Source organism: Urocitellus parryii, chromosome X, assembly GCF_045843805.1.
Source record: "Urocitellus parryii isolate mUroPar1 chromosome X, mUroPar1.hap1, whole genome shotgun sequence".
Classification (NCBI taxonomy): Eukaryota; Metazoa; Chordata; class Mammalia; order Rodentia; family Sciuridae; genus Urocitellus; species Urocitellus parryii.
This window is the reverse complement of record NC_135547.1, coordinates 79,138,394-79,152,666: the sequence shown is the minus strand read 5'-3', so window position 1 is coordinate 79,152,666 and position 14,273 is coordinate 79,138,394. Positions and strand designations below refer to the sequence as shown.

Below are 14,273 nucleotides of genomic sequence, written 5' to 3'. Positions count from 1 at the left end.
TTCTGATAGAACCTAGTCGGTTCTCTTGCTGGGTAGAGTGGCCCTGGCTCACAGTGGGATCACTGTGCACCCCTGCAGGATGTCCATGATGTCCTGAGATCCTCTCTGTCGTGCCAGCTCCAAGGGTGTAAGCCCCTGGCATCCCTGTGTTGAAGATCAGACTCAGGAGCCAGGAAGCTGACCACAGCACTGTGGCTCTCCTGCACAGCTAAATGAATGGGGAGTTCCCCAGTGCCATCAGGCGCGTTGACATCACCACCATACTCCACAAGGACTTTCAGGGTATCCAGGAATCCAATGCGAGCTGCATCGTGGACTGGACTGGTACCGGAGGCATCCTGAACATTGGGGCTAGCACCTTGCTTCAGAAGTTCCAGAGTGATGGCGGGACTGCCAAACATCATGACCTGCAGAGCCGTTTTGCCGAAGCAATTCAGGGCATCGGGGTGCACCAGCTCGTGGTACAGAAGGCTGCGCACCTCCTGCACGTCGCCCCGGACCGGCCAACGCGGACCTCTTCAAGCAACATGTGGATACTGGTGGCCCTCCCTCCTCCACGACGGGCGGGGTCTGTTCTCGTTTTTTGTCCGTTTTTAATTGAGCTGTTTTGTTTTTCCTCTTGAGTTTAGGGAGTTTTTAATATAATCTGGGTAAAAGTTTTTTCTCACATATTTGATTTGCAGATAGTCTTTCTATCCATAACTTGTTTTATTGCCTTATATGGAACAAGTGTTTTAAATTTTGACGAATTCCAGTTTATCATTTTTTTATTTATGTATTATGCTTTTGTTGTTATGTCTAAGAACTATCTGCCTAACTCGACATCATTGAGAATTTCTCCTGTTTTCTTCTAGAAGTTTAATATTTTTATCTTTTACATTTAGATCTGTATTCAGGTTGAATTCTTATATGAGGTTTAGGTGGAGGTTTATTTATTTTTGTTCTCTAATTGTTCCAACACCAAGGCTATCCTTTCCTCATTGAATTTCTTTTGTTCACTATTGCTGGTACAACTAATTATCACAAATTCAGTAGCTCAAAACAACCCAGATTTATTAGTTTACATTTATGGAAATCAGAGGTCCAAAACTAGGTTTTACTAGGTCAAAATAAAGGCAGAGCTCTGCTCCATCCCAAGGCTCTCAGGGAGAATCCATTTCCTTGCTTTTTCCTGCTTCTAGAGTCTACTTGAATTTCATGGCTTGTGACCTCTTCCTTCATCTTCAAAGTCAGTAGCATCTTTAGTTTTTATCTCATTCTGACCCTTGTGCGTTGGTAGTCCCATCTGCTCTCATGGCTTTGACCTTCTTGCCTCCCTAAGGATCTTTGTGATTACATTCAACCCATCAGAATAATTCAAGATACTTTTTCCTGTATTTCCCATTTTCTTCATCTGCAAAGTTCATTTTGTCATTTAAGCTATCATTTCTACAAACTTTAGAGAAAATATACATGGAATTCTTTGGGGAGCCATTATTTTTCTACCATAGTTATATGTGTGGGATCTTTTTCTGAAATCTGTTCTATTTCATTGGTCTATGTGTCTCTTACTTTGCTAATACTACATTATCTTAATTCTTGTAGACTTATAGTAAGTCATAAAGCCAGTAGTATGATTATTTCAACTTCTTTTCTTCTCCAGTGGTTTTGATTATTTCAGTTCCTTACCTCTCTGTATAAATTTATCCATAGTTAACAAAGAAGCCTAATGGTACTTTTAATGAAAATTTTAAAAAAATCTATGTACCAATTTGTGGAGAATTATTATCCTTACTTCATTGTGTCTTCCACTGGATGAATGCCTTATGTCTCTCCATTTACTTATGTCTTCTTTGATCTATTTCATCAGCATTGGTAGCTTTCACATACAGACCCTGATCTTGTTGGATTACACCAGTGGTTCCCAATCAGGGGTGATTTAGAACCCAAGGGAACATTTAGTGTCTGGAGAATTTTCTTTTCTTTTCTTTTTTTTTTTTTTTTTTTTTTTGGTCACAACTGGAGGAGGTAGGGTATGCTTCTGAGATGTAGTGTGTAGAAGTTAAAGACAATGCTAAATATCCTACAGAGGACAAAAATAGTTCCTCCCCTAAGAATGAGCAAGTCAATAGTACAAGAGACTTTGAGTTAGGTTTATTCCTAAGGATTTCCATTTTGGGGGGATGGATAGGGAGGGATGTTGTAAATAGTTTTCTTTTCTGAATTTAGGTTTCTAATTGCTTGCTGCTAGTATATGGGTACATTATTTATTGATTTATGTTGCTTATTTAATATATTGGTAATTATAATAATATTATTGGTATATTTGAATTTAATTATACCATTTTCTTACTGGTTTTCTGCAAGAGTATTCTTTATTTTATTCCTGTTTCACCTTTCCTGTCATCTTTTATATTTGAGCAGGTTTCATCTCTAGTTCCATCCATGTTGTCATAAATGAGAGTATTCCATTGTGTACATGTATCACATTTTCTTTATCATAACTTGATAGGCACTTAGGTTATTTATGTTTCTTGGCTATTTTGAATAGTGATACAGTGAACATGGGAGTTTAGTTATCACTTTCTATACTGATTTCATTTCCTTTGGATACACACACACACACACATACACACACACACACACCCAGGAGAGGGATTGCTGTATCATGTGGTTATTCTACTTCTAATTTTTTGAGGAACTTCCATATTGTTTTTCATAATGGTTGTACTAATTTACATTTCCATCAACAGTGTGCAAGAGTTCCCTTTCTCCACATCCTCATCAACCCTTGTTATCATTAATATTTTCAATATTAGCCATTATGACTGGGGTGAGGCGATATCTCATTGTGGGTTTTGGTTTACATTTCCCCAATAATTAGTGATGTTGAGCAGTTTTAATATACCTGTTAGCCATTTGTATGCTTACTTTTGAGAAGTATCTACTTAGATCTATTGCCCATTTTTAATCATTTTATTTGTATTTTCCTATTGAATTTTTGGAGTGCTGTATATACGTTCTTGATATTGACCCTGGTCAGTTATATAGTTTGCAAATATTTTCTCCCACTCTGTAGGTCGTCTTTCCATTATATTGTTTCCTTTGCTATGCAGAGGCTTTGTAGTTGGATATAATCTCATTTGTCTATTTTGGCTTTTGTTTTCTGTGCTTTTGGCATTTTGTCTAAAACAAATCCTTGTCCATTCCAGTGTCCCGAAGTGTTTAACCTTTGTTTTCTTCTAGTAGTATCATAGTTTCAGGTCTTAACGTTTTAAGTCTCCTATCCATTTTCAGTTTATTTCTTTTTTACAGTACTGAAGATTGAACCCAGGATCTTGTACATGCTAGCCAAGAACTCTACCACTGAGCTATGCCCTCACCCCTGTTTTGAGTTGACTTTTGTAACTGGTAAGAACTAGGGTTCTAGCTTCATTCTTCTGCATATAGATATCCAGTATATAGTAGATATCCATTGTTTTCTTAGTACCTTGTTGAAAATCAGTTGGCTGTAGATGTCATGGGTTTATGTCTAGAGGTTCAGTTCTATTCCATTGATCTGTGTGTCTGTTTTTATGGCACTGCTGTGCTACTTTACTTACTATGGTTTGTAGTATATTTTGAAAGTTGGCTAGTGTAATGTCTCCTGCTGGGTTCTTTTTGCCAAATTAGGAAGTAGAACGATACTGATAACTCTTCTCTGACCTTTCCATTTCTCCATGGAGCCTAATCCATTGAGTTTTTATATTTTGGTCATTATATTTTTCAGTTCTAAAGTTTTCATTTGTTCTCCGTATATTTGTGGAGACATTTATTATTTTCATTTGTTCCAAGCACATTCATAATGTTCCTTGAAGCACTTAAACTGTTACTCTGAAATATTTGTCAGATAGTTCTAACATTGTGTCATCCTGATGTTAGTGTCTGTCGATTTTCTTATTCAAATTGGTATCTTCGTGGTTCTTGATATGATAGTTGATTCTTTATTCAAACCTGGACATTTAGGTTATTACGTTGTAGAGCTCTGGACCTTATTTAAATCTTCTGTTTAGTACGCCTCCTATAATACCACTTTCCTGGAGCAGTGGTGTTGCTTTATTAGTGCTGGAGAGGGTAAAAGTGCAGGTTCCTACTTTAGCTTTTTTGACTCCTGAGAGATGGAACTCCTCTTTTCTGTTAAGTTGGGTGACAGTTCAGGCTTCTTATCAGAATGAAAGTCAAGGGAGAAAATATTTGCAGATCACATATCTAATAATGACTTTATACTAGTATCCATAAAGAATTCTTAAAACTCAGTAGTAGAAAAACAGACAATCTAGTTATAATATGTACACAGATGTTTCAGATATTTCAACAAAGAGGAGAAACAAATGGCCAATAAGTACATTAAAAGATATTCATTGCCATTTGGGAAAATCAAAGTAAAACCACAGGGAGCTATTACTACACACCTACTACAATAGTTTCAGAAAAGAAAAAATAGTGATAATGTCAAATGTTGATGAGGATGAAGAGGAACTGAGTCACTTATGCTTTGCCAGTTATTATAAAATGGTACACTCTGGAAAGAGTATGGCAGTTCTAAAAAGTTCTACATAGATTTAGTAGTTGAACTCCAGTACATTTATCTCAGAGAAATGAAAATTTATGTCCATCCATATGAGAATGTTCAAACATCTTTATCCACAATACTCCCAAAATTGAAACCACCAAAATTCCTTTATGGGTGAATGGTTGAACAAATTCTGATACATCCATGGATTAATGCTCAGCAATAAAAAAGGATGGTCCTTTGATATGTGTAGCAACCTCGATGAACCTCCAGAACATTATTGTAAGGGAAACAAAAGCCAATCTCAAAAGGTTATGTATTGTCTGATTCCCAAACCATAGAGATCAAGAACAAATTAGTGATTGCTAGGGTACAGGGACTAGAGTGGAACAGGTGGGGTGGGAGTGAATACAAAGATGAATCAAAATCTGTTTTCCTGTGGTGGTGAAATAGTTCTATATCTTGATTGTAGTGGTAGTTACATGAATCTAAACATGAGATAACATTGCATAGAGCCAAATAGACAAATATACACATGAGAACATGTTAAAAATGTTGAAAAGTAGATAAGTTCTATAGTTTTCTTAACAGTAATACACCAGTGTTAACTTCCTGATTTTGATATTGAATGACACCTATATAAGACATCATTAGGAGATGCAAGGTTATGAATACATGGATCTCTTTGTTCCATTTCTCCAAGTTCCTGTGAATCTATAATTACTTCAAAATAAGAGGTTTTAAAAGAGATTCTCTTTTGAGATGGTTTAAGTCTGGTTCTGCTGAAGGTGGAATATTAGGGAAAATCAGTATTTGTCACATCATACCCTCAGCATATCAGAAGGCCAAAGAAATCTACACATGGCTGGTAATGAAAATATTTACAAATAATATAATGCCTTCTATTTTATTAGTGCATTTCTTTCCTTTTTAAAATTATTTTAATGGGAAAACCAACAGTATTCAGTGATAATTAGAGGTAGTACCATGTTCTTCGCACTCTGCTAATAACTACAATTTTTCTGCCAATAACTCACAGGATAGATGATGTTCACATATTCTGCATTCTTAAAAGGATGTTCCCAAACTTGACCAAACCCCAAAACATTTTCAAGAAAGTAAAATAGCATCACCTTATTGGTGATACATAACTTTCAGTCCTCACTCATTGTAGCTGTGGTGAAGATACAATAAGCTGTGAGTTAGAAAAATTGCATAGTTTACATCTGTAGCCAATTTAAATGGGACACTTAAAAGTGTCCATTTTACGGTGGAAAAGAAACTAAATATATAGTTCCTGCCTTGTAAGCTGCTAATATAGGTATGACATACAAGAAAAAGATTCTGACTTTAAGTATCAGACCTGAATTTTAATCTTAGCTCTGCTGCTCAACCAGACAAATCATTAAACCTTGTGGAACCTGAGTTTCCTCAACTATAATGATAATACCCATTTCATAGAATTGTTATTTGTTTCACTCCTCACTTTTATGAATGGCACTTAGTATCATAGCTGACTCAAAGCTGTTGTTCACTAAATGTTTTGTCACAGGTTTGTATGTGGATTAAGAAGACAGTATATATGTACATATGTAAAGTAAATGAGAAATATAAAAGTGATATCAAGGCATAAACTGTAAAAAAAAAAAAAGAAGGATTGGGAAATGCAGAAGGTCAAATTGACTGCAGATATCAGAGAAGTCATTATGAAAGAACTAGAATTCAAATTGGGCTTTGAAGAGTGAAGAGGTAGAGAGGAGGAGACCATTTCAAGAGAAACAAGAGCCTGAGCTTAGATGGCTATAAGAAAATCAGAATTGAGAAATTTATTTTTGGGGATTTCCCATGTATTCTATATTAGATTATATTTTGGAAGTTAAAAACCTTGAAGTTTTAAGCAGTTTCTCTCATGTTACATTCTGAAAAGCTTTCCAACAGCTGTGTGTATTTCAACATTATTGTTGAATGTTAGAACACCTGCTTGGTTGCAAAGAACTCTTGTATACTTTCAAATGTTGCTTGGTAAGATTTACATAACTTCTATCAGTTGTAGCTAAACTTAGACTTGTTGCCTATAAATCACTATATTTAACAAAGATGGGGATAGCACAATACTGGAACAAGAGCTGGAATATCCATGTTTTTATTTAGCCTTATAGAATTGTTTTCACTTGTTACTAAAGAAAGTTTTGGCAGGCTAACAAATTTTGTGTTCCTAAATGGTGGTTGATGTTTTAGACACTATAATTCTGCAGAAAGTGTAGAACATGAATGATTAAATATTTGCTCTGAATAAATGAAAGCATTGAAACTTTTAAGTTTTTAGGTTTTATTTTGGTGTATTTTCATGGAGATGTACTTTGGTTAATGAAAACTTAGTTTGGCATTCAGTGGGTTTTGCTTTTATGGTATTAGAGCAAAGGATCTTTTGGGGGCAAATAAATCTACACATATTTTTTTAAAATAATGAATCAGCCACAGATACTTGTACTTTATCAGCTTTTGAGGTCCTTTTTGCTATATAATTTCAGTTTTTACCATTTTCATGGTGAAAAAATATTCATCTTTAAAATGTGAATTGAATATCAACTATATACAAAGCATTATACTCAGCATGGGTAAGACCAAAAAGTAATGAGATACAGACCCTCAAATTTACAGTAGGAACGGCTGGGGTTGTAGCTCAGTGGTAGAGCACTTGCCTCACACATGTGAGGCACTGGGTTTGATCCTCGGTACCACATAAAAATAGATAAATAAATGATAGATTGATAAAAATAAAGATATTTAAAATTTTTATAGGAGGAAAGCAAAATGTGTACCCAAACAAATAAATATATAGCAGTTTGGCACTAAGTTCTATGAGCTCTGTAGAATTTCAGATGGCAGAAAGCACATTTTTGAGTGACCCATCAAGTATCATTCCATGGAAGCAGGAGCATTAGACAAATTCACATAGCTTGTAAATGAACATTAACATGGTACTGTGATATAAAAATCTTGAAATGATAGCTCTCCCAATGCCAAAGATTTTATCTTTACAAATTGGGGAAATCATTCCAATACCAGCAAATGGTTAATTTCTGAACATTTCCATAAGTATTAATTAAGTTTGTACTTTTACAAATAATTATTTTATGTATGATGGATAATGGATGTTTTTATGTTTTTAGGCCATGAATATTGTGGTTCCCTTCATGTTTAAATATGCTGTAGACAGCCTCAACCAGATGTCGGGAAACATGCTGAACCTGAGTGATGCACCAAATACAGTTGCAACCATGGCAACAGCAGTTCTGATTGGTTGTATGTGTGATTCTTTAATCTGTCTACAGGTGTTGACTTTCTTCAAGAAGGGTTCATCATATTTGAGCAGATGACCTTTTCACCACAAACACAACTTAGTATTTTGGATGTTTATTATTTTATGTGAGATTTTCTATATATGATTTTTAGAATTTCTTTGTATGGTATACTTTGCAAAAGTCTATGATAATAGTGGCATTCTCTACATTCTAGAAAATAATAATATTAAATAGGACATTAAATTTATAACAACCATTTTTAATAGGCTTTTTATAAATACCTTTTCAATAAGGGCAGTTATTTTCTTGCTATTGTTAGCTATTAAAGAAAAAATAGGTAAATAATGATAGATATGTAAATAAACTTAGTAGTTATGACACAAATGTAAAATTTTTAAAAACAGTATGAATCCCATGTGGTTCCATGCATTAGAAAGGAGATTTTATGAGATATGAGTAGGAGCATGCTTTTAGTTAAAACACTTGAATTTTCAGGATCTTATTTTTATTATTTGCTATTTCAGAGAATTGAACTAGATCAAAAACCTTAACAGATATTGTACATGTATCCATAATAAGGCCATATGGTCTATTATTTATTGAGAGTATTTTAATGGGAAAAATCAGCCTCTGAAATCTGGGGGAAAATAACACCAGGAGAGATTCATCGTGCCGGAAAAGTTAGTTCTCTATAGGATAAAGGATTTCTAGGTTTCTTTTAGTATAAGTATTCTGTGATATATTTGTTGATTGAGTATTCATTGTACAAACATTTTTTCAATCCCTTGATTCTAATGTTTTTAACACCTCGTTTTTTCTTTATAATGTATTACTAGATGGTGTTTCAAGAGCTGGAGCTGCCTTTTTTAATGAAGTTCGAAATGCAGTATTTGGAAAAGTAGCCCAAAATTCAATTCGAAGAATAGCCAAAAATGTCTTTCTCCATCTTCACAACCTGGATCTGGGTTTCCACCTGAGCAGACAAACAGGAGCTTTATCTAAGGCTATTGACAGAGGGACAAGGGGTATCAGTTTTGTCCTGAGTGCTTTGGTATTTAATCTTCTCCCCATCATGTTTGAAGTGACACTTGTCAGTAGTATTTTGGTAAGTAAAACAGTCTTTATAGCAAGTTTTTATCTTATTAGTATTCTCATTGGCAGCTACTGAATATTTGAAGCTGCTGTACTATTGCTTGCCCATGGTTTTGAAAATTAAATTCAGAAAGAAAGATTATGCAGTTTGTTTAATTATTTTGCCACAAGCTTTCAAGGGCTGTCCAAGCTCTTTACATGTTGTTATTGTTTAGAACTGTTCAATCCTACAAATAGACCATTAATTAGCTAGTGTTTGTGAAGTGTTTTTTTAACAGATTTTTATATATGGCATCAGATTGATATGCTCAGAGTATCTAGGTTGCTATTCGCCATTCATAAAATTTAAGACAATTTCATCTTTTATACTTAAAATATGTATACATGTACAGTTTTTGTTCCTCTTCAAGCTTATTGTACTATTTTAGTATTAGCATTTGATGACAGTATAAATGTGGCAAGTGAAATTTGGCTTTCTTTCCTTGTTGCCCAAAGTAGATTGTCTAAGGTTTTTCACCAGTTATTGTCATATATACTTCCTACCTTAATATTTTTAATTAATATCTTGTGACTGAGATTTGCTGTTGGATCATATACACTGTTTGACAAGAACAATAATTGTTTCTCATTTCTTCTCTTGAACTTTTTCCAGTATTACAAATGTGGTGCCCAGTTTGCATTGGTAACCCTAGGAACACTTGGTGCATACACAGCATTCACAGTTGCAGTCACACGGTGGAGGTATGGTATTCCTCAGGGCCCAGTCAAAGTCCAGAAATTAGCGATGCTTTTGTAACATACATTTCATGCCTGTGCAAATCTTTGTCTTACAGAACTAGATTTAGAATAGAAATGAACAAAGCGGATAATGATGCAGGTAATGCTGCTATAGACTCACTGCTGAATTATGAAACTGTGAAGGTAATGTGTTTAATTGTACTTTCCTCTGCCTTTCATACTGCACCAAGATTTGTTCTGCCATTTAATTTAATAGGTGCAATAAGTGAGAGCTTTGTGTTAGGATAAGGATAGGATCTCTAGGTTATGGAATAATACTAAGTTTTTCTTCTGTTTTAGACATTGCCCTTTATTTTTTCCTGTTTTTATTTAGCAGCATCAGAATTTTACTTTCTGAATTAATTATAATGATCATAAATATATTGTTAACATCTTGATTCAGAATGAACATTAAGATAATTAGCTGGTATGTAAGTGCTTAACCCTTTTTGTATCTCTTAGGGTACCTAGCATAGTGATTTTCATTAATTCTTTCATTTATTTGTTCATTTTTCCATTTAACAAATAGTTACTGAATTCCTCTTATATGTAAAGCATTATGCTAAGTGCTGTATAGGAGAGGGTAGTAAAAAATGATTATCATGTAATCCCTTCCCTCCCAGAATTTTATGATATACCAAAAGTAGAAGAGTTAAAGTAAGCATGCAGATGACAAACAGAAAGACATAATTTGTAGCAAAGGGAACTGCCAATTCTGAGTCTCAGAGGATCTGGGGCAGGTTTCCCTGAAGGAAGTGTCATTGATCTAAATAAATTTAGATCTGGGTTCACATTAGGTATGTATTCAGTAAATGTTTACTGGATGAATTTTGTGAACTTTTATAATACAACCTATCATAGAAAACTGCAGGAGTACCATAGTCCAGTGTATCGAAAGTAAGTTTGTAAAATGAAGTCTGTAGTACAAGATTGTATCCAGATATGAAGTCAGGTGGAACCTATACTAATCACTTAAAAAAAGAATACATACCTGTTATACTTGTCCATAGTTACTGTTTCTATGTATTTTGCAGTATTTTAATAATGAAAAATATGAAGCACAGAGATATGATGGATTTTTGAAGACATATGAGACTGCTTCATTGAAAAGTACCTCTACTCTGGCTATGCTGAACTTTGGCCAAAGTGCTATTTTCAGTGTTGGCTTAACAGCTATAATGGTGCTTGCCAGTCAGGGAATTGTGGCAGGTAATGCATCTGTGGTTATCACATTTTATAGACTATATTAAACTTAACTTTTGTAACTAAGATTAATGAAAAGAAGTGTATATTAGTCTTAGTTATAAAGGGTGTTCAATAAAGTACTTTAGCACTTTTGTAATGGTTTCCTTTTTGTATCAGAATGTGTGTTCTCGATTGATCATCTCTTCTTTTTGTTTAGCACTGGCTCTCTCATTGATTGGGATTACTGTTTCTACATTTTATGGGTCTACAACCTGAATCTTTGAGGAGCAAGTTTGTTTTAATGTTCAGTATTTCTGGTTTCACTTATAGACCTGGAAATCAAAGTCATTAGTTCAGTGTTTAGTCCAAAGGATTAAAAGGGAAAAACATCTTGCTTGTAGGATTACCATAACCTTATAATCTTTTATTAATATTTTCATTTCTATAACTTCAAAAGTAATATGTCTGTACCTCTTTTGTGTAACCCCCCCATTAGAATTCATTCATGGTGAAATTAATATGAGATTTAATATTCTCAGTCATGATATATCCATTAGCTTCAATTTTTGAATGTATACTACAAAGAAACAATTGCTTATGTTTTAGAGAAGAAATATTTTTTAACCTTCCATTTCTATCCTTAATTAAACAATTTTTTTGTGTGTATTATAGTGTATAGATGGACTTTCCCATTGCACTTAATATATACCAAGTTCCCGGTATTATTTAAATCATGGATTTGAATGCTTTGAAATTGAAACAGCCTAAGAGTTGTTGATTATATATATTTTACACTGGATTTCATATTAATAGGCTATAAAATTCTCTTTAAACTGGGAAAATTTATGACTCTCATCTAAAATATCTTTTTTTCCTTCTGCCATTTGCATATTAAGGTACCCTTACTGTTGGAGATCTAGTAATGGTGAATGGACTGCTTTTTCAGCTTTCATTACCCCTTAACTTTCTGGGAACTGTATATAGAGAGACTAGACAAGCACTCATAGATATGAACACCTTGTTTACTCTACTCAAGGTAGACACCCGAATTAAAGTAAGTAATCTATTTAGTACCTTTTCAAAAATATATGAGCATCATCTCATTATTATTGGATTATCTAGGGGAATACTCTTATCATGTTAGCAAACTAATTTCTCTCTTGCAAGAATTAGGGCTGTCAAGTGTACTAAGAGATTGTTATAGATTTCATTTCTATGTTTAAAAACAATGTTAGGAAAAAATTTTATACCTAGAAACTAAATTTTATTAAATTATTCCTACTTATACTGGATTTACATTTGCTAATAATGCTGCAGAATATATGATTGCCTCTGCTCACATCCTTCAGCCCTTTACTTCCCTGCTAACCCTCCCCCACCCCCTGCAAAAGTTGTCCAGCAGCCAAACCATTCATGATTTTTTTTTTAACCTTAGCAGTGAGGAGTAAAAAACACGAATCTTTAAAAGCATGCTTGGAAGTGCTCTAATTCCACTTTCATAAACCTCCTCCTTCCCCATTATTTTCCTTTTATCTCTCTGTTAAAAAAAATATCGGTATAGCTGTACTCTAAGGTAGTATGTAAAGTGTTTTTTTTTTTTTCCTCTTCCCTGTTAGGACAAAGCGATGGCATCTCCCCTTCAGATCACCCCACAGACAGCTACGGTGGCCTTTGATAATGTGCATTTTGAATATATTGAAGGACAGAAAGTCCTTAGTGGAGTATCTTTTGAAGTCCCTGCAGGAAAGAAAGTGGCCATTGTAGGAGGTAGTGGGTCAGGGTGGGTAATTTAGTTATTTATAAAATTCTTCATTACTGATTGAAAATTCTGAATGTGATTTTATTCTTATCCTAATGAATTGATTACTGTGGTTTAAAATTAGGGTTTCCTGATGCCAATAGAAGCTAAATGACCTCTCCTTGTCTCCAATTTCAGGAAAAGCACAATAGTGAGGCTGTTATTTCGCTTCTATGAACCTCAAAAAGGTAGCATTTACCTTTCTGGTCAAAATATACAAGATGTAAGCCTGGAAAGCCTTCGGAGGGCAGTGGGAGTAGTACCACAGGTATTTAAAAACAGAAAAATAAAATTTTTGGAAGACTTATTGGGTTGATGGTTATGTAAACTATAATAATTTGAATCTGAGGAGTCAGCATATGCTAATTAAGTGGGGAGTGTTAGGCCCTACAGTTGAACTTCTTTTTAAAAAAATTTTATTAATGCATTAAAGTTACACAAATATTGGGGTTCATTTTGACATCATTATACAAGCATGAAATATAATTTGCTCCAATTTAGTCCCCAGTACCTCCCTTTCCTCCTTCCTTCCCTGTTTCTTTTCTTGTATTCTACCATTCTTCTATTTATTTATAGTTTTTAAGAAATAGTTAATTGTAAATCTACATAAAGCTGAAATTCACCATGGTATATTCAAATATGTACATAGGACAGTTTAGTCAGTTTTATTCTACCATCCTCACTTTTCCAATCCCTCCTCTCTTCCCCTCAAACTCGTTCCTCTACTCCACTGATCCCTCTTCTATTTTCATGAAATTTCCTCCATTTTTCCCCTTATTTTGGTCTGGGTTCTGCATTTGAGAGAAAATATTCAAACCTTGATTTTTTGAGTCAGGTTTATTTCACTTAGCATGCTAATCTCCAGTTGCAACTACTTACCAGGAATTGCCACAGATTCTTCTTTATGGCTGAGTAGAACTCCATTGTGTGTGTGTGTGTGTGTATGTGTGTACCACATTTTCTTTATCCATTCATCTGTTCACCAGTATCTGGGCTGGTTTCATAACTTGGCTATTGTCAGTTGTGCTGCTATAAAGATGGGTTTAGTTGTATCTTATAGTATGCTGATTTTAGGTCTTTGGGATAAATATTGAGGAATGGGATAGGTGGGTCATGTGGTGATTCCATTCTTAGTTGAAATCACCATTCTTAGTTGTGAGGAATCTTCCTACTGCTTTCCAAAGTAGTTTTACTAACCCTCCAACAATGTATGAATGCATCTTTTCCCCCTACATTCTCCACAGCATTTATTTGTGTTCTTGATAATTACTATTCTGACTAGATAAGTTGAAATCTTAGTGTAGTTTGTATTTGCATTTCCCTGATTGCTGGGGATGTTGAACATTTTTCATATATTTGTTGGCTATTTGTGTTTATTCTTTGAAGAGATGTCTGTTGAAATACATTGCCCGTTTATTGATAGGATTTTTTGATGTTGAGCTTTTTGAGTTTTTAATTTATTCTGGATATTAATCCCCCAAGAAGCAGGTGACAAAGATCTTCTGCCATTCTGTAGGATCTTTCTACAGGTGAACTTCTGTTACCAAAAATAACATTTAACAAAAGCATAGGAAAAAAAAAACTT

At 34.3% G+C, this 14,273-nt stretch overlaps 1 protein-coding gene and 1 pseudogene across 1 annotated transcript in view; one reads left to right on the top strand and one right to left on the bottom strand.

The window, feature by feature from the left end:
• Positions 1 to 14,273, top strand: part of Abcb7 (ATP binding cassette subfamily B member 7) — a 103,840-nt gene that overhangs the window by 72,801 nt on the left and 16,766 nt on the right. The window contains exons 5-12 of the mRNA XM_026405576.2: positions 7,705 to 7,837; positions 8,673 to 8,941; positions 9,581 to 9,669; positions 9,762 to 9,849; positions 10,740 to 10,914; positions 11,787 to 11,944; positions 12,507 to 12,670; positions 12,827 to 12,956. Coding sequence (XP_026261361.1) covers positions 7,705 to 7,837; positions 8,673 to 8,941; positions 9,581 to 9,669; positions 9,762 to 9,849; positions 10,740 to 10,914; positions 11,787 to 11,944; positions 12,507 to 12,670; positions 12,827 to 12,956 — 1,206 coding nt within the window. The remainder of the gene's footprint in view (positions 1 to 7,704; positions 7,838 to 8,672; positions 8,942 to 9,580; positions 9,670 to 9,761; positions 9,850 to 10,739; positions 10,915 to 11,786; positions 11,945 to 12,506; positions 12,671 to 12,826; positions 12,957 to 14,273) is intronic.
• Positions 49 to 463, bottom strand: LOC144250851 (cyclin-dependent kinase 4 inhibitor D pseudogene; annotated as a pseudogene).